This window comes from Neofelis nebulosa, chromosome 1 (genome assembly GCF_028018385.1).
Source record: "Neofelis nebulosa isolate mNeoNeb1 chromosome 1, mNeoNeb1.pri, whole genome shotgun sequence".
Classification (NCBI taxonomy): domain Eukaryota; kingdom Metazoa; phylum Chordata; class Mammalia; order Carnivora; family Felidae; genus Neofelis; species Neofelis nebulosa.
Window position 1 is genome coordinate 104,254,294 of NC_080782.1, and position 27,068 is coordinate 104,281,361.

The window sequence follows — 27,068 nt, forward strand, 5'->3', positions numbered from 1 at the left end:
TCGGGGAATATATATGCATATTCTACAGAAAAATAAGGGCTACTTTGCCAATTTTTATGACATCTGGTTTTCTTTTATACTGCTTTATTTTGAAACTAGCTTCACACACACTATGATAAATGATGACAAAAAGTATTCACTTTGCAGCATATCACTTTAGAAGACTGCTGGAATAACAGGTGTCGGCTTGTAACATGAAGGCAATATGTCAAGAGCTTCCTCCTTCTTACATTATGAATATTAGCAACAGATTCTTGATGGTAACAGCAAAACAGTGGTAAGACAGTATCTTTCCCAAAACAAAAGATAGAATTCCTAATTTAAAATAAGATCTGGTACTAGCTGTTAAATAGATGATGGATCCTTTTTATAAAAACTAGTTCTTGATGACTAAGTAAGACTTAACACTATAGCACACAAAGGTGTGGAAGGGATAAAGATATTTTCCTCCATACATTTATTCCAGAGAGAGTTTTCTGTACTTCTATGAAGCTATATCCTGAATTTTTAAAGTAATTAAAAGCTAAGATAAAGAATAAACTGCTTACAACAACACGTTAAACAGTAATGAAGGCTGCAAGACAAGCCCCTGATAAATAGCTTTGCTATGTTCCATTTACTCAGATGACTTGAGTGACTTACATGACTCTTAGCAACCAAATGGTGGATATCACCGATATCCTGTCTCTATCCTGAGTCTACTCTTCTAGCACCCTGCAAAAACTCTACCCAGAGCCACTTAGAACGCTAATACTTGAACTTCCTCAGTGAGAAGAAACACTTATCCTGTTTGGTCAGATTACATTAAATACTCACCATCTTTAGCTTCTGATCTATGTCCAAGTTTAATCTGGTAGAGGGGGAAAAAAAAACAAACACTAAAAATGTGTTAAATTATTTTAGACTTCATGCATAAAATACAAACACTTAAAATACATAGCCACAGTAAAAACATGTAGCAACTTACATGTAGCTAGTAAGCAAGAAGAGAGTCCAAATCACGAATTTGAAAAGCAAAATTAACAATATAAGAAAGGATCAAGTACCTACCATTCCTCACTCTTTAAGTTTTTAAGTTATACATTCAAATAATGGACTTAAGAAAATAAATGTCTCCTGTATCTTTGCAAGATTAAATGTGGAAAAGTAACTGAGGGCATCCTGATTAACAAACAAAAATATCACTTCAAGGTAGCCTATTTGGGAGGAAATACATAACATATAAACATAAAATAACATGTTTTAAAAAAATGTTTATGTATTTTTTTTTGAGACAGAGGGCGCACGCAAGTGGGGGAGGGGCAGAGAGAGGAAGACAAAGGATTCAAAGGCTGCTACATGCTGACAGCAGTGAGCCCAATATAGGGTGTAAACTCAAGATGCACGAGACCATGACCTGCGCCAAAGTCGGATGCTCAACCAACCAAATAAGCAACACTGGCGCCTCTAAAGTAACATGTTTATTAATATGCCCAATAATATGCTCTTAGGGAAACAGTTTCTAAAAAGCAAAATTACAAATTAGGAATACAAAAAATGGCTTAACTGTTGTTACCATTAATAAGTGTAACAATAAAAAATAAGTATAACAAATTGCATTAATAGGTTCAGGCTTACACCAGTCTCTTATTCACTGCTTTATACAATGACTAAATGCAATCAAGAATACTAAAAAACAAAACAAAACAAAATAAAAAAGAACTACTTCTGAAAAAGCTATTGTACCTAAAAAACTAAATACAAACTGATTGCGGCCACTGTGGAAAACAGTACAGAAGTTCCTCAAAAAATTAAAAATACAATTACCACAGGATCCAGTAATTTCACTACTGGGTATTTACCTACCTAAAGAATATGAAAACACTAATTCAAAAAGATATGTGCACCCCTGTGTTAACTGAAACATTATTTACAAAAGCCCAACAAAAGCAACTCAAGTGCCCAAGTGTCCATCTACAGATGAATAATAGATAAAGATGTGGTACATATATTCACAATAGACAAATACTCGGCCACAAAAAAGAAAAGAATGAAATCTTGCCATTTACAACAACATGGATGGATCTAGAGGCTATAACACTAAGTGAAACAAGTAAGAGAAAGACAAATACCGTATGATTTCTCTCATACGTGGAATTTAAGAAGCAAAACAAACTCAAATAAAAAAGGAGACAAACCAAGAAACAGACTCTTAACTACAGAGAACAAAGAGGGAAGGTAGAGAGAATGGGTGAAATAGGTTAAGGGGATTAAGAGTACACTTATGATAAACTGTGAGTTACATATAGAATTGTTGAGTCACTATATTGTACATCAGAAACTAATGTAACACTGTATGTTAGCTATACTGGAATTAAAAAAATAAGATTCTTGATAATGATAAAAAATATAGATTAAAAGACATAGAAAGACATCTCCCTATAATACTACAGACACAACTTTTTACGTAAAGATAGACTAGTATAGCATCAAAAAATATAAGGCACTTTAGGAACAAATCTAACAACAGATGTGTTAAGCCTTCCAAAACTAAATTATAAAAGAATATTAAAACATGCTTAAAAATGAGACCAAAATAAACAAATGCCACATTCATGGACAGCAAAACTCAGTACTATCATAAATATACCAAATACATAAATTTTCTTTAAGTTCAATGCAACCAAATCCAAATCTCAACAACATTTTTTAAAGAACAGTGACAGGGGCACCTGGGTGTCTCAGTCGTTTAAGTGTCTGACTTCAGCTCAGGTCATGAACTCACAGCTCATGAGTTCAAGCCCCACATTGGGCTCTGTGCTCACACCTCAGAGCCTGGAGCCTGCTTCGGATTCTGTCTCCCTCTCTCTCTGTTCCACCTCCACTGGAGCTCTGCTTCTCTCTCTCTCCCAAAAATAAAGATTACAAAAATTTTAAAGAAAGAAAGAAAGAAAGAAAGAAAGAAAGAAAGAAAGAAAGAAAGAAAGAAAGAAAGAAAGGTGACAAATCGATTCTAAATTCTACATGGAATATTAAGGAGCTAAGAACAATTTTTAAAATTATTAATTTTCTGGATTAAAAAAAATTTTTTTTAATTTATTTTTGAGAGAAAGAGACAGAGCAAGCAAGGGAGGGACAGAGAGAGAGGGAGACACAGAATCTGAAACAGGCTCCAGGCTCTGAGGTGTCAGCACAGAGGTGGACGTGGGGCTTGAACTCATGAACCACAAGATCACGACCTGAGCCAAGTCTGACACTTAACCGACTGAGCCAGGAAGGTGCCCCCAAAATTATTACATTTTCCAACCACAGGAAAAATACATTAGTTTCATGAAGTCATCTACTTCATCACCCAGATTAAACAATTATCAGTATTTTGCCACACTTATTTCATTATTATTATTTTTAAAATGTTTACTTTTTTTAATGTTTGAGAGAGAGACAAAGCGCGAGTGGTAGAGGGGCACAGATAGAGGGAGAAAGAATCCGAAGCAGGCTCCAGGCTCCGAGCATTCAGCACAGAGCCCAATGCCAGGCTCAAACTCAAGAACTTCAACATCACGACTTGAAGCCAAAGTCAGAGACTTAACCAAATGAGCCACCCAGGTGCCTCAATGTTTATTTGTGAGAAAGAGAGAGAGACTATGCTAGCGCATGCAGGTGGTGGAAGGGCAGAGAGAGGGAAACAGAGGATTCCAAGCAGGCTCCATGCTGACAGCAGAGAGCCCAACATGGGGCTCGAACTCGCCAACCATGAGATCATGATCTCAACCAAGTTGGATGCTCAACCTATTGAGCCACTCAGGTGACCCTCACTTACTACATCATTAATCTCTGCCCCCCTTTCTGTTGGCTAAAATGTTTTATAACAAACCTCACATTTTATGTCATTTCATCCCCAGGTACTTAAGTAGGCACCTCTAAAATAGACATTTTCTGGGCGCCTGGGTGGCGCAGTCGGTTAAGCGTCCGACTTCAGCCAGGTCACGATCTCGCGGTCCGTGAGTTCGAGCCCCGCGTCAGGCTCTGGGCTGATGGCTCGGAGCCTGGAGCCTGTTTCCGATTCTGTGTCTCCCTCTCTCTCTGCCCCTCCCCCGTTCATGCTCTGTCTCTCTCTGTCCCAAAAATAAATAAAAAATGTTGAAAAAAAAAAAAAAATTTAAAATAGACATTTTCTTACATATGCAAAATGCTATTTCATACCTACAAAATTATTAATAATGCCTCAGCACCATGTAATATCTAATTCATATCAAATTCTGATTGTCAGAAATTTCCCAAATGGCAGATAAAGTAGACAAGGTAATTTTGAAGAAAAACAGGTATATGCAACTTACCAGATTTCAAGCCTTTTTATAAGGCAGTAATAATTAAAGACACTATAGTACTTGAGCAAGGATGGAAAAAAAATCAATCAATGGAAAAAAAGTACGGTGCCCGGAAACAGATCCAAGTATATAATGGAACATGGCACTACAACTAAATGCAGAACTTCGTGTTACAACTCACCAGGAAAAGGACAGACTATCAATTATGCTGGGTCAGCAAGGAAAAAAATACTGGATCCTCATATTACACAAAATAGAAAAATTAACTCCAGATGGAACAAAGACCTAAGTGTGAAAAGCAGTATTTTAAAATATTTAGAAAATAGAATCCTTTACAAACTGGAGGTTGGCAAGCATATAAAATGGAAACCCATGAAGGAAAAAAATGGACAAATTCAACCAGAACAGAATTCTAAATTTCTGTGCTTCAGAAGATATCTATATAAACTAAAAGTCTAGTTGAAGACTGGGAGATGATATCTGTAGTTCGTATTTTTTTTTTTTTTTTAAATTTTTTTTTTCAACGTTTTTTTAAATTTATTTTTGGGACAGAGAGAGACAGAGCATGAACGGGGGAGGGGCAGAGAGAGAGGGAGACACAGAATCGGAAGCAGGCTCCAGGCTCCGAGCCATCAGCCCAGAGCCCGACGCAGGGCTCGAACTCACGGACCGCGAGATCGTGACCTGGCTGAAGTCGGACGCTTAACCGACTGCGCCACCCAGGCGCCCCTGTAGTTCGTATTTTTGACAAAGGGTCAATGCCCAGAATATATAAAGAATTCCACCAAATCAACAGGAAGGAAAAAATGTAAGCAAGCTAACAGAAAAACTCATAGGAGAAAGTCTAAAAAGTTAATAAATCTAAGAAAGGATGATCAGAGAAATTGAAACAATTATTTTAAACAATTAATTTAAACAATCATATACTATTTCTTTTTTTGTTGTTTTTTTTGTTTTTTTTAAATCATATACTATTTCTGATGCAGGTAATTGACAAATGTTGTAAAATCTGACAATACAAATATGATAAGAATGTGGGGAGGAGGTCAAACTAGTCCAACCACTTTGAAGAGCAATCTAACAATATGTGGTGAGGCTGATGCTATATATTCCCTAAAAGAATAATAATTCATAGTTGGCTTCAAATAAGGATATATTCTCTAAAGAAACTCACATGAATAGGAATGTCTATAGGGCTATTTTAAGGGAAAACATAAAGACAACAAAACAGCCTAAATGTTTATCAACAAGAATTTGGATGGGCAAATTTTACTGTAGTCATATGATGAAATCTAATCACCAATGATCATAAATAAACCAGATCTACAGTATCCATGTAGAAGATTTCAGAAATAATGCTGAATCAGAAAAACAAACTGCTAAAGAAAATTTATATATGGGGGGTTAGGCAGGCAGCCAGCCAGCAAGTAAACAAAATACTCCAAAAGGCCACTAATACAGGATTGGTTAAATAAATTGGGAAACATAAATTCAGTATGGTCTGTTTAAAAAGATGAGGTAGAGACCAATGCTATTTTATAAATTTCAGTAGAAATTAAATATTCCACTTACCTCTATGACATCTTAAAAGTCCAAGATACAATAGGTGAAAGAATACAGAATATTCATTTTTTGTAAAATTAAGCACAAATGTTAGTAAATGAACGAGTAAAAATTTTGAGTGTTGGGAGGGGAAGGTCCAAAAACATCAAATCTATAGCAGAAAGAATGCCTAAAACGAGGTTTGGGGGAGGGGGGGGGGTCTCAAGAAATAACGATGTAAGCAAATTATTTAATGAAACAGAAATAAGTAAATACCAGAAAGGGGTGCCTGGCTGGCTCAATAGGTGGAACATGTGACTCTTGATCTCAGGGTTGTGAGTTCAAGCCCCAAGTTGGGTGTAGAGATTGCTTAAAAAGAAGCGAATTTTGGGGCCCCCGGGTGGCTCGGTTGGTTAAGCATCCAACTTTGGTTCAGGTCATGATCTCGTGGTTTGTGGGTTTGAGCCAGCGTCAGGCTCTGGGCTGACAGCTCAGAGCCTGGAGCCTGATTCGGATTCTGTGTCTCACTCTCTCTCTGCCTCTCCCCTACTTGCACTCTGTCTCTCTCGCTCTCTTTTATCAAAAATAAATAAACATTAAAAAAAAAAAAAAAAGTAAATACCAGAGGCAAATTATAGGAGTTGAAAGTGATTGCTCCAAGGAGTGAAAAACAGGGCTAGAAGAGTCAAGCACCTTAAAAAGCCTTGGCCTTTTATTTTAAAACCACAAAGATGTATTATTGGAAATAAAAATTAAATGTAAAGGAGCACCTGGCTGGTTCAGTAGGAAAAGCATGTAACTCCTGATCCTGGGATGGTGAGTCAAGCCTTATACTTACTGGCTGGCAGAAATTACTTAAACATGATATTAAAAAAATAAATGTACGGGGCACCTGGGTGGCCCAGTCGGTTGAGCATCTGACTCTTGATTTTGGCTCAGGTCTTTATCCCAATGTAGTGGAATCGAGTCCTGCATCGGGCTCCACACTGAGAGTGGAGCCTGCATAAGACATTTTCTCTCTCTCTCTCTCCCACTGCCCCTCTCCCTTGCTCTCTCGCTCTCTCTCTCTCTCAAAATTAAAGAAATAATAATAAATAAAAGAAGATTCCACTGTGAGTCACCGTCAAGGGGTAAAAGTCTATCAAAGAGAAACAGGATGGATTTTAAATCCTAACTTACGTTAAAAACAAGCAAAAAAAACCCCGAACGAAACAAACCCCACTAGGATTTTCAGACAACTACAGAACTCAATACACTAACACTAAAGGAATTATATCAGTCTGGTTAATCATTTTTATTTTTTATTTATAGTTTTTAATGTCTTATTTTATTTTTGAGAGAGAGCATGTATGCGTGAGCACGGGAGCATCAGAGAGAGAGAGAGAGAGAGAGAGAGAGAGAGAGAGAGAGAGAGAAAGACGATCCAAAGCAGGTTCTGCACTGACAGCAGAGAGCCCACAGGGGTTCAAACGCACAAACCATGAGATCATGACCTAAGCTGAAGTTGGACGCTTAAGTGACTGAGCCACCCAGGCACCCCAGGTTAATACATTTTTAATAAATGTCTACAAAACTACTGGCAACAGACCAAAGTATTATTTGAGTGGAAGTAGACACACAATAAGTTGACAGATAAGAGGACTTCAGATTTTGATAAATGTTATGAAGATAACAGAGAAATATGGCAAAGAAGACAAGGGTGACCAGTGAAGGCCTCTATGTGGAACAGACATGTGAGTGAGTTTTCAAGATTAGCAATCAGTCATGCCAAGTTTTAGAGGAAAAATATGCTAACCAGAAGGTAGCATATGATGCTGCAATGATCCTGGGAACGAACTGAATTTAATGTGTTCAAGGGACAGAAAGGTCAGTGGGGCTAGAATATAGTGAACCACAGGTAGAAATAAAAACATAACTTCAGAAAGGGTCAGAATAGATTAGGCTTTTACACAGGAATAGCTACAGTGCTGGATTACAGAACATAAATTGGGAAATGAAGCGGAGAGAAGCCAGAAAAAGTGAAAAGACAAAAATAGCAAAAATAACTGTGCAAAGGGAGATAGGAAGTCAGGCATTAAATGAATCAGGGGGATATGCTTCAAAGGAGTTAGGAATTTTGAATGAGAAACAGATTCAAACAGCAACAGGAACAATAAGAAGGTGGAGATCACCTCCCCCAACAGGCCCTGAAATGTGACAACAGCCTCTCTTTCAGAGAGTTACTGATTTCAGTAGCACAGGAAAGAACACGCAACCTGGCATCAAAACACCTGGATTGAAATTCTAGTTTTATCAGTTAGGATCTGTGTCAGCTTGACGAGTTAATCTTTCTTAGCTCAGGTATCTCAAGTATTATATAGGGATACTTTATTTCACATGGCTATTTTGAAGACTAAAAGAAAAAAACATGAAAGTGCCTGACATGTAGAAAATAAGCTAAATATGACTGAAGTTTCTTGAATGAATCCAAGTCAAAAAGCTACAAAAATAATTTTTTAAAATGATAATGATAATGCTCGTAAAAGCCTTACATGGAAAATCTGTACACAGAAAATACAGATGAGGGGCGCCTGGCGGGGGGCGGGGGCGGTTCAGACCATTAAGCTGTAGGACTTGATTGTGGCTCAGGTCATGATCACACGCTTTGTGAGTTCGAATCTGCTGACAGTACAGAGTCTACTTGAGATTCTTTTTCCCCCTCTCTCTGCCCCTCCTCCCCCTCTCAAAATAAACTTAATAAAAAAAAAAAAAAAAGAAAATACAGACGATGCACAAAATGGATGCAGGTGTGGCAGAAACGGTGACCTGGGAAGATAAGGATATTAAAATAGTTCTAAGGACCCAACAGATGAGTCCTTGTCCCCCTTACCCACGTCTGAGTTTAAAAAGCAAACGTAACATACAGCTTCCTCTTTATTTCAACTAATGGAACAACAACAAAAAACTAGTTCAACCGAATTCCATCTTGGAACACAAAATACTAATAAATTCTACCTTCCCCGAAAATGACATAAATAACTCCTCATGAGCAGAGTACGGTCAAGAGTAGTAAAAAGCCCATGCAAGAGCTCACACACACAGATATGCTCAGAGACTCCAGGAAAAATAACAGACAGTAACTCACTTTCTTAATGGCGACAATTTGGTTGGTGTTCTTGTCTCTGGCCTTGTAAACCGTGGCAAACTAGAGAGAAAAGCAGAAACAATCTAAGTTCGTGGGAGCTCTTTTGTGTTTGCCTTGTCACTTTTTCAGATCTGGAGAAGCAAACACCCCACGGCTGTTGAAGATGCGCGGCTGCTTGAAACGTGGTGAGGTGATAAACAGCCCGTTCCAGTCTATTCTTCAGAAAGGGAGGACCACTCGGGAGCTCTCCTCTAGGGTACACATACGGGCAGACTCGCCCAAAAAGAAGAAGCCAGGCCAGTCCTCTGACTTCCACCAGAAAACGTGCGAGTGTGTCAGGCGGCTCCGCGCTCTCGGCTCAGGTCCCCCCGAATCCCGCCCGGGAACCTCACCTGTCCCTCCCCGAGGAAGTCCAGTTTTTCATAACGCTTTGCTCGCGACTTCACGTCCACCGCCATCCGTCGCACGAAACCCGACTCCAACTGTAAAGGGCGAGCTCCCGAGACAGCAGGAATTTAAAGCTACTTTAGAGCCTCCAACAACCACTTCCGTTGACGGGGAGCCGACGCTTTACTAGCTCCGCCCCTACTTCCGGTTTGAGCTGATGCTGCTAAGTCCGGCCAGAGCTTCCCCTACGGAAGCTGCACGAGTCAGGCCTGTTGGCGTTTCCGCGTAGTCGGCGCCGCGGCTCGCCACAGCCTCCTGGTCCCGGAAGCGGAATGTTTTAGGTGGTGACTGTAACCCTGTTACGGTTTTAAGTTAGATATTTCCTTCACTACCGGAGACAGGTCAGCGTTCTGCTACGATGTTCTGAGTTCGGTGCTTAATGTATGAGTGTGGAAGGCTTGACCTCTTTATTCCGAATCTCGCTTTCTGGTAATTGCGCAAGGGCGTCAGGGCGCCACGGTTGCTATGGACGCCTAGCATCGCAATCTCAGGTTACTTAGAAGAGAACCCAGTTCCTTAGGGCTGGCCAAGTGGCGTTCTTACTTCAGTCCTTTGTAAAGAAGCACTACCGGGAGAAAAAATTCCAAGTCAGCTGAAGAATTTTGTACTGTGGAACAGACATCTGATCATCGGTTTTCTACTTTGTAGAATGGAAATAGGATACATCAAAAATGGTTTTGAAGAGTAAATCAGATATCCAGAAAGTTTAGACATAGTAGGTGCTTATTAACTGTGAGCAGTACTCAACCTTGATTCGCACAAGTTTTCAACACATTAATTCACTATTCAGCGAATGTATATTGAGTGCTATGTGCCAGGCTCTGAGAAATCTGGAGGGAAAAGGACAAGGAACCATGCTTTCCAATGGAAGGAGATAAAATATGGTACACAGAATTCAGTCCTATAGAGATAATAAAGCAGGAAAAGGGATATAGTAGGGCTTGCAGTTTTAAATAGGTGTTAAAAGGGGCGCCTGGGTGGCTCAGTGGGTTAAGCTTCCGACTTCGGCTCAGGTCGTGATCTCTCAGTCCGTGAGTTCGAGCCCCGCGTCGGGCTCTGTGCTGACAGCTCAGAGCCTGGAGCCTGTTTTAGATTCTGTGTCTCCCTCTCTCTGACTCTCCCCCATTCATACTCTGTCTCTCTCTGTCTCAGAAATGAAAACAAAGGTTAAAAAAAAAAATTTAAATAGGTGTTAAAAGACATCACTGAAAAGACACTGCCAAAAAAAAAAAAAAAAAGCCACTGTAGAGTTTTCAGCAAAGTAATGTGATCTGATTGTTTTAAAGTTCACTATGGCCCTTTACACTGACAGCAGTATAGACTTAAAGGGGCAAGAAAAAAATCAAGGCCTGTGAAAGAATTATTGCAGTAAGCTACGTAAGGTGGTATCATTTTGGCTTCTAGCCAATAAGATTTACTGACAGACTGGATATGGGTTGTGGGGGGAGGAAAAACAAAACAGTAATTCCAAGGTTTTGAGCTGGAGCATTTGTTGTTTCTAAGAGTTGCGAATATTCAGAGTTGAAAAAGGCAGAATACCAACACTCATAATTTAGTCAAGGTAATGTAAAGGTTGAGTTCTTGCTCTGGATCTAGACTGCCTGCATTTGAGTACTGGCCCCACAAATATTCAATCACTAGATTTATTACTTGGGCAAAGTATTTACCTTTTGGTTCCTAGTTTCCAACTATTCATTGGGTTGCTGCAAGTCTTAAATGACTTCACATTTCCAAAACCCTTAGAATAGGGTCTGACAGTGCTGTTTGTCATTGCGTAACTATTACTGGTCACCTTCCAGCTCTTTGTCACTTGGGTTTTTATTGAGCTCTGATATGTTCATAGGCAAACTTCTCATACGTTACACAAACACACCATCTTTACCATTGTCTCTTAATTGTGTCAAGTCATACCTAATAATATATGGGAATCACAGAATTTAAAGTTCCCTCAAAGTTCCCTCACTTTAATAGTAATTTAACCTCACTTGTAGTAGCAATAAGCTAAGTAGTGAGCTAAATGTGATGATACACCTGTGAGGCTAGAGGCTCCAAAGTATATCATGACATATGAATTGATGATCACATTATACTATGCTGTTGACAAGTTAATTCCTATCTGGGGACATTTTAAGTAGGGTAAAAAGGCAGTTGTTTAGGTCATATTCTGGGTTCATTAGGTCACTGTATGCATAAAATACCTTTTGTCATCTGTGTAGCATTATACAGTTTAGAAAGCACTTGCACCCATTAGCAATAGCCAGCTTTCATGATGGCCCCAATGAATCTTCCATTCTGTATCAATGCGCTTGTGCAGTCTCCTCTGACAGTGAAACAGGCTGTTCTGTGTGACCTGTAGAATATGACAGAAGTGAGTGTTGTAACTTTTCAGTCTGGATCATAAAAGGCATTGCTCTGCCTGCCTTGCAAGCATAGATCATTTGCTCTGGGGTAAGTCAGCCACCGTATCATGAATTCAATCAGGTAGCCCTGTGAAGAGGCCTATGTGGGAAAGAACTGGGGCCTCCCGCCAACAGCCAGCATCAACTTGCCAGCCACGTGAATGAGCCACTGGAGGTAGATAATCTAACCCCAGTCAAGCTTCCAGATAACCGCAGTCCTCTCTGGCATCTGATTGCAGCCTCATGAGAGACACTGAGCACAACTGCCAAACCAAACGGTCCAGAATTCCAGACCCAGAGAAACCATGAGCTATTAAGTGATTATTGTTGTTTTTAGCCACATTTTGGGTGTTTAGTCATTAAGTTTTCAATTGCTACAAAGTAATACATAATACACTACTGTGATCCCGCCTATCACACTGTATAGTATTGGAGAGGAAAACTGAAAAACTTGAACAAATTCAGCAATTTGCTGATGGTTACACATTTTAAGTGCTTCACTCTGAAATGAAAATACAGGCTATTTAAAGCTAAGCCAGAATTCTTTCTATACTATCTTTGTTGGAAACTCATCCTGTGACACCAACTCCCACTGAATATGCCTTTTTGTCATACTTGTGTTCAAAGATTCTATAAAAGTGATCTATTTTTTCACTGCAACTTTCATGGTAGGATCTGTAGTAAGGTGAACTTCAGACAGTTCTAGTATGGGGTTCCTGACTGCTGGCCCACAGTAGTATACAAATCACTCTTCATTACTTGAACCCACTCTGTTTCTGAAAGCAAAAAAAAAATTGTCCTTGGCTTCCTTTTACTGAAATGAAAAAATTACAGAGAGAAAAAAGAGAATGGTGATATTTTTTAACAAAACTTTCCAAACAGGTTTAAAAAAAAAATCATGAATCATGTTATGAATCACCAGAATAGCTTATTGCTACCACCAAATACCAGTCTCATATTTGATAATTGAGATGGGCAATATTTATATTAGGCCACAACCCTGGAATAGTAAAAAGAAAAAGTAAAGCTTAATTGGCAGGCAACTGAGTGATACTCAACAATTTGACTCGGTCTATTGCCCACTAGCTACCCTTACTATTAAGGATGACTTCTTTAAAGCACATTCTAGAAATCATTCAAGGTATGGAAGAAAATTTATTTAGCTTTGTGAGGCTTTAGTTTCACAATAATACATACCCTTGGCATTGTAAGACCTTATTAAAGTTTCATAAATTGCCTTAATAAGGTAAATATCTAGGTCGATTTTAAGAGGCTTTCAGACATTAAGTTTGAGAAAGTTGGTGGTTATCAGAATTTGCACACATGATGACAAAACAGTAAAATAAATCAAAGAATAAGACTTTCTTAACACCCCTAATAACATAGTAAGTTGCAGTTTCTACTCAATGTTATATGTTTCTATGTTATATTCATTTTCTTCCGAATGTAGGTTACAAATAATCTTTTGTATTAACTCCCAGTTTTACTACCACAAAGTCACGTGTTTTACCTTGGCTGTATTTTTATTATTTAGTGTAGGATATGGTTTTTAAACTAGTTATACTCCAGTAATTTTGTGAATGGAAAAATATAAAGAAAATTAAGAACAAATAATGGAGTCATTCTTTCACTGATCCTCATCCAACTTCAGGAAAATCACTTCCCAAAAGCAGCAATTCTATCTGATAAATCTTTCCATGTCTTAAAAAGAAACTGAGGGGCGCATGGGTGGCTCAGTAGGTTAAACTTCTGACTCTTGATTTCGGCTCAGGTCATGATTTCATGGTCATGAGACTGAGCCCCACATCAGGCTCCACACTGAGCTTGGAGCCTGCTGAAGATTCTCTCCCTCTGCCACTCCCCCAGTTACGTATGTGCTGGAGAGGGGAGGGAGGGGAGGGGAGGGGAGGGGAGGGGAGGGAGGGAGGAAGGGAGGAAGGAAGGAAGGAAGGAAGGAAGGAAGGAAGGAAGGAAGGAAGGAAAGAAGGAAGGAAACTGAAACAAAAGTGAAATTATGGGAAACCTATGACAGTATACTAGATATTGTGTGCTTTTAATAGCTCAACACTGATAATACTTGATAATCAAGAGTAAATTAATAGGCTACATTTAAAAACGTATACTTTAATAAGTATATCAACAATTAGGTAAGCTTGTGGAGAAGCTGACCAACATACATATATTAGGAGATACAAGTGTCCATCTAAATTTTCTATTTCATTTTTTTTAACAGAATATTTATTCAAGTTGTTTAATGTAGCTTCTCATGTGCCACTTTGGAAGTCCTTTATTGTAAAGACTATTCCTTTGATGGCAAACAGCAGCCACACGGTCAGTGATTATTCTGGACCTCCACGCTGAAAAGGAAAAAATAAAGCAAAAAGATTAGGTTTAAATTTACAGAAGAAATCTTTTCATGGACATTATATAAATTTACACCATTTTAAGCAAATGATCATCAGGTGTTCAATAACAATTTCGGTTTTTCATTGCTCTTAGGCACTTGTATCAATGTTGTAAACAATTTCTGATCAGGAAGGAACTCAAGGTTGACCTTGATTGGTGATGCTCAAATTTCTTGGCCTCATAAGCCCTTCACATTGAAAAATTACCAAGGACTCTACTGAGCTTTTTTTCATGTGGTTATAGCTATTGCTACTTAACATATTATACTTCTACATATATATTCCTTCAGGTACTTTTACTGAGGGCTTGTACATGGTTTATTTCTCATAACCCTGTCCTACCTGACTATCTTGGTCTTAGCTATGGACCCACTGTGACAAGGAATGGAAAGAACAAGCATATGAAATTCCAAAAGCCAAAAATGTTCAGGTGTTTTGCACAGTACTATGATAAAGAGCGATGACATACTTGGATAAATTCCATTTCTTCTTGAGACACAAGCTTCCTTCTGTATTTCTGAGGTAAAGTTTTTATTATTTCTGCAGTGTCTGGAGGACCCTGATGCATCAGCAAATCTGGTGATTTACTTCCCTTAGAATGCTGTGAAATTGAAGAAGAGTGAGATGGTAGTCCTGCTGATCTCAAAACTTCTGATACTGAAAAAAAATGTAATTAGAGAAATAAATTGCTCAGGTGTCTTAAAAAACTATTTTGAATGATCTATTATTGAGTAATCAAGTCATTCTTCAAATGCTGGGTATAATTCTAAAATGTATTATTGAGTAGCTATAAATTGGGTAGCTATAAATAATTTCAAAAAGTTCTTTTTAAAACAAATAAGGAAGAAGCTTTAAGTTAATGAATTACTAAACTGAACAAGTTTATAAAATAATAAAATTTCTAGGTAGTAGAGTATAACCCATATGAATAATCTACACACTTAAGTTTTGTCATATGGTGGTGTTTACAGGTAATCTAATAGGGAATAAGAAAGTTGGTATATGAAGAGAAGTTTTCTCAATACCTTTATACTTCTTTATTCACCTATATATTTTTTAATGTTTATATATTTTGTAGGGGGGTGTGCATGAGCAGGGGAGGGGCAGAGAGAGAGGGGACAGAGGATCTGAAGTGGGGTCTGAGCTGATATCAGAGAGCCCGATGTGGGGCTCGAGATCATGAACTGTGAGATCATGACCTGAGCTGAAGTCAGACACGTAATTGACTGAGCCACTCAGGTGCCCCCTTTATCACCTATATCTTAATTCTTTAAGAGTTACAATAAGTTAGGGGCATCTGGGTGGCTAAGTCGGTTAAACCTACAAAATCCGCTCAGGTCATGATCCTACGGTTCATGGGTTCGAGCCCTGTGTTGAGCTCTGTGCTGACAGCTAGGAGCCTGGAGCCTACTTTGATTCTTTGTCTCCTTCTCACTCTGCCCCTCCCCCACTCACACTCTGTCTCTCTCTCTCAAAAATGAATAAACATTAAAAAAAAAAGTTACAATAAGTTAAATTAAAAATATCCCTATAAAACTTCTTCCACTCCTCCCTGAATTAAAGATTAAATATCTTATAATAAAAACAGGGACAATCATAATGATCAATGAGTAATGCATAGAATTGTTGAATACATTGTACATTGTAAGTTAACTATACTGGAATTAATTAAAAACAACAGAGACAAAGGATTTGCTAAAAGTGAGGGATAAGGGGAAAACAGGACTTGTTCAGAATCTTCAATTACTTTATAATCAATGATTGCTCAGGTCTAAGGCAGTCTGTATCTACTGACTGAATGAATATATCAGTCAATGAAAGAAAAGGTTAGCTGGGAGAAAAATATAAGAATGGCTACTGTGGGGGTGCCTGGGTGGCTCGGTCAGTTGAGCGTCTGACTTCGGCTCAGGTCATGGTCTCGCGGTCCGTGGGTTCGAGCCCCGCGTCGGGCTCTGTGCTGACGCTCAGAGCCTGAAGCCTGTTTCAGATTCTGTGTCTCCCTCTCTCTGTGACCCTCCCCCATTCATGCTCTGTCTCCCTCTGTCTCAAAAATAAATAAACATTAAAAAAAAAATTTAAAAAAAAAGAATGGCTACTGTGCCTCACAACCTCTCCAAAGTAAGCACGAGAGAATCTTTTAAATAAAGGACAGAAGAAAACAAAGAACAAAAATTTCCCTGTATAATCACAGTATCATTAAAAATTCAGAGACGGGGCGCCTGGGTGGCTCCGTCGGTTAAGCGTCCAACTTTGGCTCAGGTCATGATCTCGCAGTCTGTGAATTCGAGCCCCGCGTCCGGCTCTGTGCTGACAGCTCAGAGCCTGGAGCCCGCTTTGGATTCTGTCTCCCTCTCTCTCTCTGCCCCTCCCCTGTTCATGCTCTGTCTCTCTCTGTCTCAAAAATAAATAAACATTAAAAAAAAAAAAAATTCAGAGACAGGGGTGCCTGGCTGGTTCAGTTGGTGTAGCACGCGACTCTTGATCTCAGGGTTGTGAGTTCAAGCCCCACAGTGGGTGTAGAGATTACTTCAAAATAAACTCTTAAAAAAAGTTCAAAGACATGTTCTATTGAGTCACTACCTTTTTAAATGGAGGTAATAAGAAGTTAATTTCTGCATGTGCAACTTAATAAACTGTTTTGATCTAAGCTATAATGGTCTCTCTGATTTAAAATGTGAAATAATGCCTATAATAGAATATTCACGTATAAATATATCTGTACCTAATTTTTAAAAAGTCTAAAACACAACTTACCATTGGGTTTAGGATTGTCTCTTCTGTCAGGGAACCTTATTAATGGAGTATGTGGCTTGACTACCTAAAGGAAAAATAAAATATATGGAAAAAAAAAAAAAGATGAAGCACTAAACTCATTAACTCTATAAAAAAAACAATGTACTGAACTTCATAGATACCTTTGTTAAAACAAAATAACTTAATATTTGACAGCAACTTGAATATTACTATTTTACTCTTCCCCAACTAGGAAAGCTGGTCTATGAACTTTTAATTTATCTTATCTACTCTTCATAATACCTTTGGACTTTACACATTAGAAGACATTTTACTATACTACCAACTGACCTCAAAACAACCCTATGAAAAAAGATGACACAGATTTTATGTTGTATGACATATATTACCCTGCTGCTGGGTAAGAATTAGAAGTGTCCTGACTTGTATTGAATGTTGTTTTCCTACCACGGCCAATTATCTAGCAGTGCAGAACAGGATAAAAAGCATATTGAAAATTAGCTAATTTAGGGTGACTAGGTGGCTCAGTCAGTTGAGTGTCCGACTCTTGATTTTGGCTCAGGTCATGATCTCACAGTTCCTGGGATCGTGTGCAGACAGCCTAGAGCTTGCTTGGGATTCCCTCTCTCCCTCTCTCTCTACCCCTCCCCTGCTCATCAGCTAAGTAAATAAATAAACTTGAAAGAAAGAAAGAAAGAAAGAAAGAAAGAAAGAAAGAAAGAAAGAAAGAAAGAAAGAAAGAAGGAAGGAAGGAAGGAAAGAGAGAGAGAGAGAGAGAGAGAGAGAGAGAGAGAGAGAGAGAGAGAGAGAAAGAAAGAAAGAAAGAAAGAAAGAAAGAAAGAAAGAAAGAAAGAAAATTTAAAAAAAGCTTTTTCCAACTATAAAGTAACACATGCTCTGTGTAAAAATTTTGGAAGAAATGGTGAAAAGCCACAAATAAGAAAACACAGTCTATAATCCCCAAACCCACAAAAACCAGATTAAACATTTGTTGGCCCTTTTAGTCTTTTTTCTAAACCCACAGAAACACATATTTGCGAATATTTTTATTTATTCATTCATTTACTGTAATTTATTTTAATGTTTATTTTTTGAGAGAGAGAGAGAGAGAGAGAGAGAGAGAGAGAGAGAGACACATAGAGTTTCTGCCTGAGTTCACTCAGGCAGAAAAATAAACCTGGACCACTTTCTTACACCATACACAAAAATAAACTCAAAAATGGATGAAAGACCTAAATGTAAGACAGGAAGCCATCAAAATCCTCGAGGAGAAAGCAGGCAAAAACCTCTTTGATCTTGGCCTCAGCAACTTCTTACTCACCATGTCACTGGAGGCAAGGGAAACAAAAGCAAAAATGAACTACTGAGACCTCATCAAAATAAAAAGCTTCTGCACAGAGAAGGAAACAATCAGCAAAACTAAAAAAAGGCAACCAACAGAATGGAAGAAGATATTTGCAAATGATATATCAGATAAAGGGTTAGTATCCAAAATCTATAAAGAACTTATCAAACTCAACACCCAAAAAACAAATCATCCAGTGAAGAAATGCGCAAAAGACATGAACAGACACTTCACCAGAGAAGACACCCAGATGGCCAACTGACACATGAAAAAATGCTCAACATCACTCATCATCAGGGAAATATAAATCAAAACAACGAGATACCACCTCACACCCGTCAGAAGGGCTAACGTTAACAACTCAGGCAACAACAGATGTTGGCGAGGATGTGGAGAGAAGATCTCTTTTGCACTGCTGGTGGGAATGCAAACTGGTGCAGCCACTCTGGAAAACAGTTTGGAGACTCCTTGGGGCTCCTGGGTGGCTCAGTCAGTTGAGCGTCCGACTTCGACTCAGGTCATGATCTCGCGGTCTGTGAGTTTGAGCCCCGTGTCGGGCTCTGTGCTGACAGCTCAGAGCCTGGAGTCTGCTTCGGATTCTGTGTCTCCCTCCCTCTCTGCCCCTTCCCCACTCATGCTGTCTCTCTCTCTCTCTCTCTGTCAAAAATAAATAAGCATTAAAAAATTTTTTTTTAAAAAAAGTCCCATCTAAAAAAAAGAAAAAACAGTATGGAAGTTCCTCAAAAAATTAAAAATAGAACTACCCTATGATCCAGCAACTGCACTAGTATGCATTTATCCAAGGGATACAGGTACGCTGTTTCAAAGGGGCACATGCACCCGTGTTTGTAGCGGCACTATCAACAATAGCCAAAGTATGGAAAGAGCCCAAATGTCCATCGATGAATGGGTGAAGAAGATGTGGTATATATATATACAACAGACTATTACTCGGCAATCAAAAAGAATGAGATCTTGCCATTTGCAACTACATGGATGAAACTAGAGGGCATTATGCTAAGCGAAATTAGTCAGAGAAAGACAAGTATCATATGACTTCATTAATATGAGGAATTTATGATACAAAACAGATGAACACAAGGGAAGGGAAGCAAAAATAATATAAAAACAGGGAGGGGAATGAAACATAAGATACTCTTAAATATGGAGAACAAACAGAGGGTTACTGGAAGGGTTGTGGGAGGGGGGATGGGCTAAATGGGTAAGGAGCATTAAAGAATCTACCCCTGAGATCATTGTTGCACTATATGCTAACTTGTGTGTAAATTTAAAAAATTAAATTAAATTAAATTAATAAAAAACCCAGATATTTGCAGGTTATTGCTGTTTTACCCCTAGAATTCTAGATAATGCTATAGAGGAACTTTCTATTTTAAGTTTGTTTATTTTGAGAAAGAGAGAGTGCACGAGCATGGGAGGGACAGAGAGAATCCCAAGCAGGCCCTCCTGTGCTATCAGTCCACAGCCTGATGTGGGGCTCAATCTCACAAACCAAGAGATCATGATCTGAGCCGAAATCAAAGTCAGATGCTTAACTGAGCCACCTAGGCACCCCTGCTAGAGAGAAACTTAAATGGACCTTTCAGCATGAAACTTTCTGAATATACAATGCTAAGACTCTAATGAACAGTACTATTTTCAACTAAAGTAATCTAGAAGTTGCTCTGTAACTAGTGATATTGAGCTGTATGTTTATCTCCAAAATATTTGTATATATGTACTATATAATACATTAAAAAAAATTTTTTTAATGTTTGTTTATTTTTTAGAGAGAGACAGAGTGAGAGCAGGAGAGGGGCAGAGAGAGAGGGAGACAAAGAAGCTGAAGCAGGCTCCAGGCTCTGAGCTGTCAGCACAGAGCCTGATGTGGGGGTTGAACTCACGAACTGTGAGATCATGACCTGAGCCAAAGTAGGACACCCAACCAACTGAGCCACCCAGGCACCCCACTACATAATATACATTTCATATGAATATGGAAATAAATAGGCTTGTTGGGACTGGCCTGAAAACCCCACTATAATTGTGCTCCTGTGAGAAAATGCTGGAATAGAGTTGTCTCCCTCAGCATAAGTTCACAGTCAAGTCTAATGGTAAAAAACAAAACTCTAATGTCACACTGTGTGTCAATCTGTGAGACTGAGCCCCATGTCTGGCTCCATGCTGGGCAAGAAGACTGCTTAGGATTCTCCCTCTCTCTCTTCTCTGCTCACACACATTCTCTCTCTCAAAACAAAACAAAAATGAAACCCAATTCTCCCTCTAGTAACTATTTCTTCCTTTTCATAGCCAATCTTCTTCAAAGAATGTTCTATCCATATGCTATCAACACCCCATTTAAAAGCTTTAAAAATGTTCAACAGCTTTCAGGATAAACTTCAAGCTCATATTTGGCATTCACTAGGCCCATCCTGATCTGCCTCTCCCTCCCTCTCCAGCCTCACTTCTCACCTCTGTCTTCTGCATCTTTTACTCCAGGTATTCTGAAGTACTTTTCTGTTCCTAGATCAATGAGCCAATGATTAGAGGACAGCTAATCTCCTGCAAAAGGCAGAGTCAGAGAACTAGCACTTCTGCAGTACTGCCAGGTATGCAGTAAATGTTGAGGAAACATTTGCCAAATGTGAACAGAGACCATTTGTAAGACAGGACTAACTGTATAGGTATGGGAGTATGTATACACACACTTAAACAATGATACATACACAAGAGAGAAAAATCCATTTCAACAATGCTTACGCACACTTAAAAATATGACATAATATGCCCTTATAGATTAAATTGCCAGACTGGTGTCCTCTTTGTTTTTTTTTTTTTTTTTAAGTTTATTTATTAATTTTGGGACAGAGCACATGCGTAAGAGAAAGCAGGGGAGCAGCAGAGAGAGGGAGAGAAGAGAATCCCGAGCAATCTACTCAATGTGGACACAGAGCCAGACTTGGGGCTCAAACCCATGAACTGCAAGATCACAACCTGAACTGAAATCAAGAACTGGATGCTTAACTGACTGAGCTGCTAGGTGCCCCTGGTGTCCCCTTTTTTAAAAGGCATTTTCCTAAATATATGAGTAGAGCCAGTACTGTAATAAACCCTAATAAACAAAAATGAAATAAACCCTGATAAACACATTACACAATTTCAACAGCAATAGAGACCATCTTAATTCATCACCCCTTCCTCCATTAAACAAATCCCAACCCTCTCCTCTAACCTGTTAATACCTTCCATATGTATCACTAACATAAAAAGATTTTTGTCAAACCATAATCTCTACACATTTTACCACAATAAATTAAAAATAATTCTTTAATATCATCTAATACTTAACTTATGCTCAAATTTTCCTCTCTCAAAATCTGCTTTTTATTTATTTTAAATTAAAAAAAAAATTTTTTTTAAGTAGGCTTCATGCTCAGTGCAGAGCCTGAACCCACGACCCTGAGATCAACACTTGAGCTGAGATCAAGAACTGGACGTTTAACTGACTGAGCCACCCAGACACCTCAATATTTACTTAAACAAAAAATTTTTTTAAATGTTTATTCATTTGTGAAAGAGAGAGAGACAGAGACAGAGCGTGAATTGGAGAGGGAGAGAGGGAGACACAGAATCTGAAGCAGGCTCCAGGCTCAGCTGTCAGCACAGAGACATGGGGTTCAAACTCATGAACCATGAGATCATGACCTGAGCCAAAGCTGGACGCTCAAATGACTGAGCCATGGAGGCGCCCCAAAATTTGCTTTTGAATTCTAAATGTAGGGGCATGTGGATGGCTCAATTGGTTAAGTGTCTGACTTTGGCTCCAGTCATGATCTCACGCTTTGAGAGTTCGAGCCCCACATCAGGCTCTCTGCTGTCAGCACAGAACCACTTCAGATCCTGTCTCCCTCTCTCTGTCCCTGCCCCACTCACTTTTCCTCTCTCTCTCAAAAATAAACAAACATTAAAAAAATTTTTAGACTCTAAATGTAAACACAAAGAAGCAATTCCTTTTTTTTAAATGTTTATTTTGAGGGAGAGAGAGAGTGTGTGTGCACAGGTGTGCGTGCAGAAGACAGGCGGAGAGAGAGGGAGATAGAGGATCCAAAGCAGGTTCCACACTGTCAGTGAGTCTGATGTGAGGCTCAGACTCACGAACCTTGAGACCACGACCTGAGCCAAAGTCGGCACTTAACCGACTGGGCCACCCAGGCACCCCCAAAGAAGCAATTCTACCTGTGTATCAGTTGGGTAACATAACTAAGGGCGGAAAAAAGGAACTAATCCAAATAACTTTCATAGTACTTATACTCTGTACTTTCATCTAAAGGCAATGATAATAATAAATACAGTCCTAAGAAAACTTGAACTTTTTACTTAATATGTTGGTGTTGGTAGCTGTATAAATATAGCAATTTTGAAACCATTTTGAATCTATTGTAGGACTCAGCAAATGAGTACATATATTTACAGCGATGTTTGGAGGAACCAGGGATTTGCCTGTGAGAGAAAGTTTGAGCCACCCAGGTGCCCCTATAACTTATTCTACTAAAATTATTTCTGAATACCTTATAGTCGAGCCAAATTTCTCTACTTAATATTGACACCATGCCTTATGAATTCCCATCAGTTTGTGCCAGTTTGCTGAAATACTACTCTTTCTTTAAGGTATGAATTAAGAGCCAAATTCTAAGTTCTATGGAGGCACTATGTCTGGCTTGTTGGTGCTATAGTCTCAGCACTGAGTACAGACCTGAGACAGAAATACTCAATAAATTTTGCTAAGGTTATATGTAATTATTGCATAATGTTAGCAAAAACCACTTTGTATTATGAATATGAGTACAAGTCTTTGCAGCTCTGTTAGAGGAAGACAGACCATTCCTTACTGCGCATCTCACAGTATCTTTTTTTCTTCCTTATCAGTAGTTAGTAGTTCATTACTGTGTACTATTCCATTTTAACAAATCTACCACAATCTGTTTATCCTCCTAATGGACATTTGGATTTTTTTCTGGTTTGGGGGTCATTATGGCATAAAGTGGCTACAGACATTTTTATCTAAGTCTCTTTGTAGGTATACACACTCATTTCTCTTGGGTAAAAACCTATAAGTAAAACTGCATCATAGGGAAGCTATATTTAATTACTGGAGACTAACAAAAGTTTTCCAGAGTGGCTATTCCATTTATACCCCTAACAACAATGGATGAGAGTTTCAGGTGCTTCACACTGTCATCAGTACTTTTGATACTGACAGTTTTTAAACTTTGAATAATTTTGGTAGATGTAGTAGTACTTCCTGGTTTTAATTTGTATTTTCCTGGTAAGCAATGAAGTTCAACATCTTTTCACAGACTTGTGTATCTTCTTTTGTGCCATTTCAACTTTTTAACCCATTTTAAAATTGAGCTATGTATTATGAAGATGTATGGGTATACATTACGGATACCAACCAGTCCTTTGTCCAATGTTCTCCTAATCCTCATATTACCTTTAATTAGTTAATGCTTAATATCTACCTACTGAATGAGTAATAGAATCATTATGCAATGGGACCAAAGGCTAGGATCTAAGATTATCTTTTCGACTGAAACAACTTTAAGAAAAGGTCTTTTTAAGACATGTATTTGTACAAAGGGAAATGCACTGCTTATATCAAAGTTAAAAACCATACAGTACACTTCCAGAATTTAAAAGAGATTGTGTACAACAGCCACAAAAGTGGAGGTTGTGTCCCTTTATATATCAACTTTACCTGTCCTATTTAAGTTAGCGATCACAACTGAAGAAGCAAATACAAAAGCTACCAGGAGTTACTTATTGATGTGTGGATTAACAAAGTTCCTCTAGCTACCAATACAAACTCAGGGCAAAAAACAAAACAAAACAAAACAAAAAACTTGGGTAACAACAAAACATGTTATTACAAACAAACTTAAATAATATATATTTCCCCCCCCCCCCCCTCCAATTGTCCCCATCCAGCCTGTAACCAGACGCTCGGATTGGTGAGGGAGAATACGCCTGGGGTGAGGACTCCGCCCGCGGGGCCAGTTCTCTGGCCATTCCCAAGACCTTGAAGGGACACTGGGTCAGATGCACCGTTCGCTTCCTTCCACGCGCCGTTACCGCCTTCCTTCCGATTGGTTGATGCGGGACACCACAGACAATACTAGACGCCGATTGGCCGAAACTATTGCCAGGGCAGCCTAGCCCGCAGACTCCTCTAAGAGGGCTACTGAGGTCCTGGCAGGATACAGTCCAGGGACCGCGCAGCAGCTCTTTGCCTACGTGCTCATACACAGCACTCCCGCGGCCTGGCTCGAACCCTCAGCTTTGGTCTCCGGCTCATTGCCCGACTCATTGGGTTCTAGGTCCAATTTTCACACATATCCTTGGGCGGTGCCGCTGGCCCTACCCAGGGCCGCGGTCACCGCGCAGCCTCCGCCACCGCCTTTTCTTCCCAGCGCCTTTGCTATAATCAGCACCATCCCTACCGCCCACGGTGCGGAAAAGTGACCAAATTTCCTTACCTGAACGACCCTGCTGGCAGACGCCATCTTGCTGCCCATCATGACCCCGAGATGGGGCAGCTTCCGGGGCGCTGGCTAGCCGCAGAAATAACAGACCTGGGCAGCTGGGGGCGGGGCCTGCCTGTGGCGTCATGGAGGAGGGGCGAGCGTGCGCTCGCGCCGGATCCTCTTCCTCTGCGTAGCCAGCCCACGCTGGGCGCCGACCCGCCCCGCCTCAATTCACGCCTAGGACCTGCCCCACGTGCTTTCCATTGTTTTGTTTTGCCCGCGAAGGTTTGTGATGTTGCGTTTGTTTTGCTGATCAGCTCATGAGTAAACTAGGGCCATTTCCTTTCCAGATAGCCAGTTTCTATTTTAAGTAGAATCCAAAATTTAGTCTGAAACCAAATAGGTAATACAAAGTCATGTGGCATCCTAAAACTAACTAGTTCCTTAAACTTAGGAGTTACTGGCAAGCTCAGAAAGAGTAGGCATTTCGATGTCTATACAAGGCTACCTCTTACTCTCTGCCTTACTGGCGTTACTTGATACGGTCTTGTTTTCTCTGCCATTAGTCCTGATATTAAACTGCTGCCTGATTCCAGTATGAGAACTAAAAAGTTCATTTTTCTTTTTTAATTTTTTTTTAATTTTTCAGAGAGAGAGAGAGAGAGACAGAGTATGAGCAGGGGAGGGGCAGAGAGAGAAGGAGACAGAATCCAAAGCAGCTCCAGGTTCTGAGCTGTCAGCACAGATCCCCACCAGCCGTGGAGGGGTGGGCTTGAACCCACCAGCAGTGATACCATGACCTGAGCCTTAGTCAGACACTTAACCGACTAAACATAACTCTTCAATATCATTCCCTCAAAATTACATGAAATTTTGTGAACATTAATTTTTATGTTGTTCTAATTTCTGATACACAATATGTTGTGACCATTTAACATAATTTTGTAGGTAATGTAGCCATAAAGAACTTCAAATACAGTGACAAAATTGTTTTGATGACCTAGGTTGGCAGCTTCTGAATCTGGGAAGAGTTTTAAAAATATTTACCGGGGCGCCTGGGTGGCTCAGTCGGTTAAGCGTCCAACTTCAGCTCAGGTCACGATCTCGCAATCCATGAGTTCGAGCCTCGCGTCGGGCTCTGGGCTGATGGCTCAGAGCCTGGAGCTTGCTTCCGATTCTGTGTCTCCCTCTCTCTCTCTGCCCCTCCCCCGTGCATGCTGTGTCTCTCTCTGTCTCAAAAATAAATAAACGTTAAAAAAAATTTAAAAAAAAATACTTTACCAAGCGCCAAAATGGGCCCTTCTAATAAAATTTAAACTATGCTGAAACACTAGTTTCACCCATCCAACTGGTCAACATACATAATTTGGGTAACACATTCTGGGGCGGCTGTAGGAAAAGAGGCACTCACACACATCATTGGTGGGAGCAAAAGATGGTATTTGAAAACTTACATACTGAATGACTCCAACTATATGACATTTTGGAAAAGGCAAAATTATGGAGACAGTAACAGGATAATTGATTGCCAGGGACAAATAGGCAGAGCACAATGGTTTTTAGGACAGTGAAACTCTTCTATGATACCGTAATGTAAGTATGTGTCATTATACATGTTAAAATCCATACAATGTACCACCTTTGAGGGATAATGACATGTTAATATAGGTTTAGTTGTAACAAACATACCAGGCTAGAAGGAATGGTGTTAGTGGGTAAGGCTGTGAATGTGTAGGAGCAGTAAGTATATAGGAACTCTACTTTCTCTCAATTTTGCAGTGAACCTAAATCCAATAAAAATAAAAATAAAGCCTAGGCCAAAAAAAATTTGTTTTGGGGCACCTGGGTGGCTCAGTTGTTTACGCATCCATGTCTTGACTTTGGCTCAGGTCATGATCTCATGGTTTGTGAGATGGAGCCCTACATCAGGGTCTGCACTGACAGTGTGGAGCCTGCTTGGGATTCTCTCCCTCTCTCTCAAAACAAATAAACTTTATGTTAAAAAATTGTTTTAAGTCACCACTGATGAAACCAGATAATGTGTTCTTAAAGCTCAAAAGTGGTGACTATAGTAGGTAATACTGTATTGTGTAACTGAAATTTGCTAAGTAGAACTTCAAATGTTCTCATCAAAAAAAAAAAAAAAAAAAAAAAAAAGGTAAATATGTGGGGTAATGTGTTAACCCAACTGTGGGAATCTCTTCACGATGTATATCAAATC

General features: G+C 39.4%; 2 protein-coding genes across 12 annotated transcripts in view; both read right to left on the reverse strand.

Annotated features, from left to right (window-relative positions):
* Window positions 1-9,956, reverse strand: part of CDK7 (cyclin dependent kinase 7) — a 93,048-nt gene extending 83,092 nt beyond the window's left edge. For 2 of the 11 annotated variants that reach the window (XM_058730460.1, XM_058730432.1), the window contains exons 1-3: window positions 9,366-9,797; window positions 8,974-9,033; window positions 817-850 (exon numbers count right to left, since the gene is read on the reverse strand). In XM_058730460.1, coding sequence (XP_058586443.1) covers window positions 817-850; window positions 8,974-9,033; window positions 9,366-9,431 — 160 coding nt within the window. In that variant the 5' untranslated portion in view covers window positions 9,432-9,797. Of the gene's footprint in view, window positions 1-816; window positions 879-8,973; window positions 9,034-9,365 lie in introns of all 11 variants that reach the window. The other 9 variants (XM_058730491.1, XM_058730506.1, XM_058730445.1 and 6 more) reach the window with 8 other exon arrangements.
* Window positions 9,957-13,923: 3,967 nt separating this feature from the next.
* Window positions 13,924-24,993, reverse strand: MRPS36 (mitochondrial ribosomal protein S36). The gene is made up of 4 exons (XM_058730595.1): window positions 24,860-24,993; window positions 16,979-17,042; window positions 14,694-14,881; window positions 13,924-14,176 (listed from the first exon to the last, which is right to left on the reverse strand). The coding sequence occupies exons 1-4, from the start codon at window positions 24,899-24,901 to the stop codon at window positions 14,159-14,161; spliced, it is 312 nt and encodes a 103-aa protein (XP_058586578.1). The 5' UTR covers window positions 24,902-24,993; the 3' UTR covers window positions 13,924-14,158.
* Between the last annotated feature and the right edge of the window lie 2,075 nt (window positions 24,994-27,068).

Coding starts and splice junctions, on each gene's coding strand:
- MRPS36 (XM_058730595.1), bottom strand. CDS start 24,901: ATGATGGGCAGCAAGATGGCGTCTGCCAGCAGGGTCGTTCAG. Junction 17,043..24,859: donor CTGCCAGCAGGGTCGTTCAG/GTAAGGAAATTT, acceptor TTTTTCCTTTAG/GTAGTCAAGCCACATACTCC. Junction 14,882..16,978: donor AGACAATCCTAAACCCAATG/GTAAGTTGTGTT, acceptor ATTTTTTTTCAG/TATCAGAAGTTTTGAGATCA.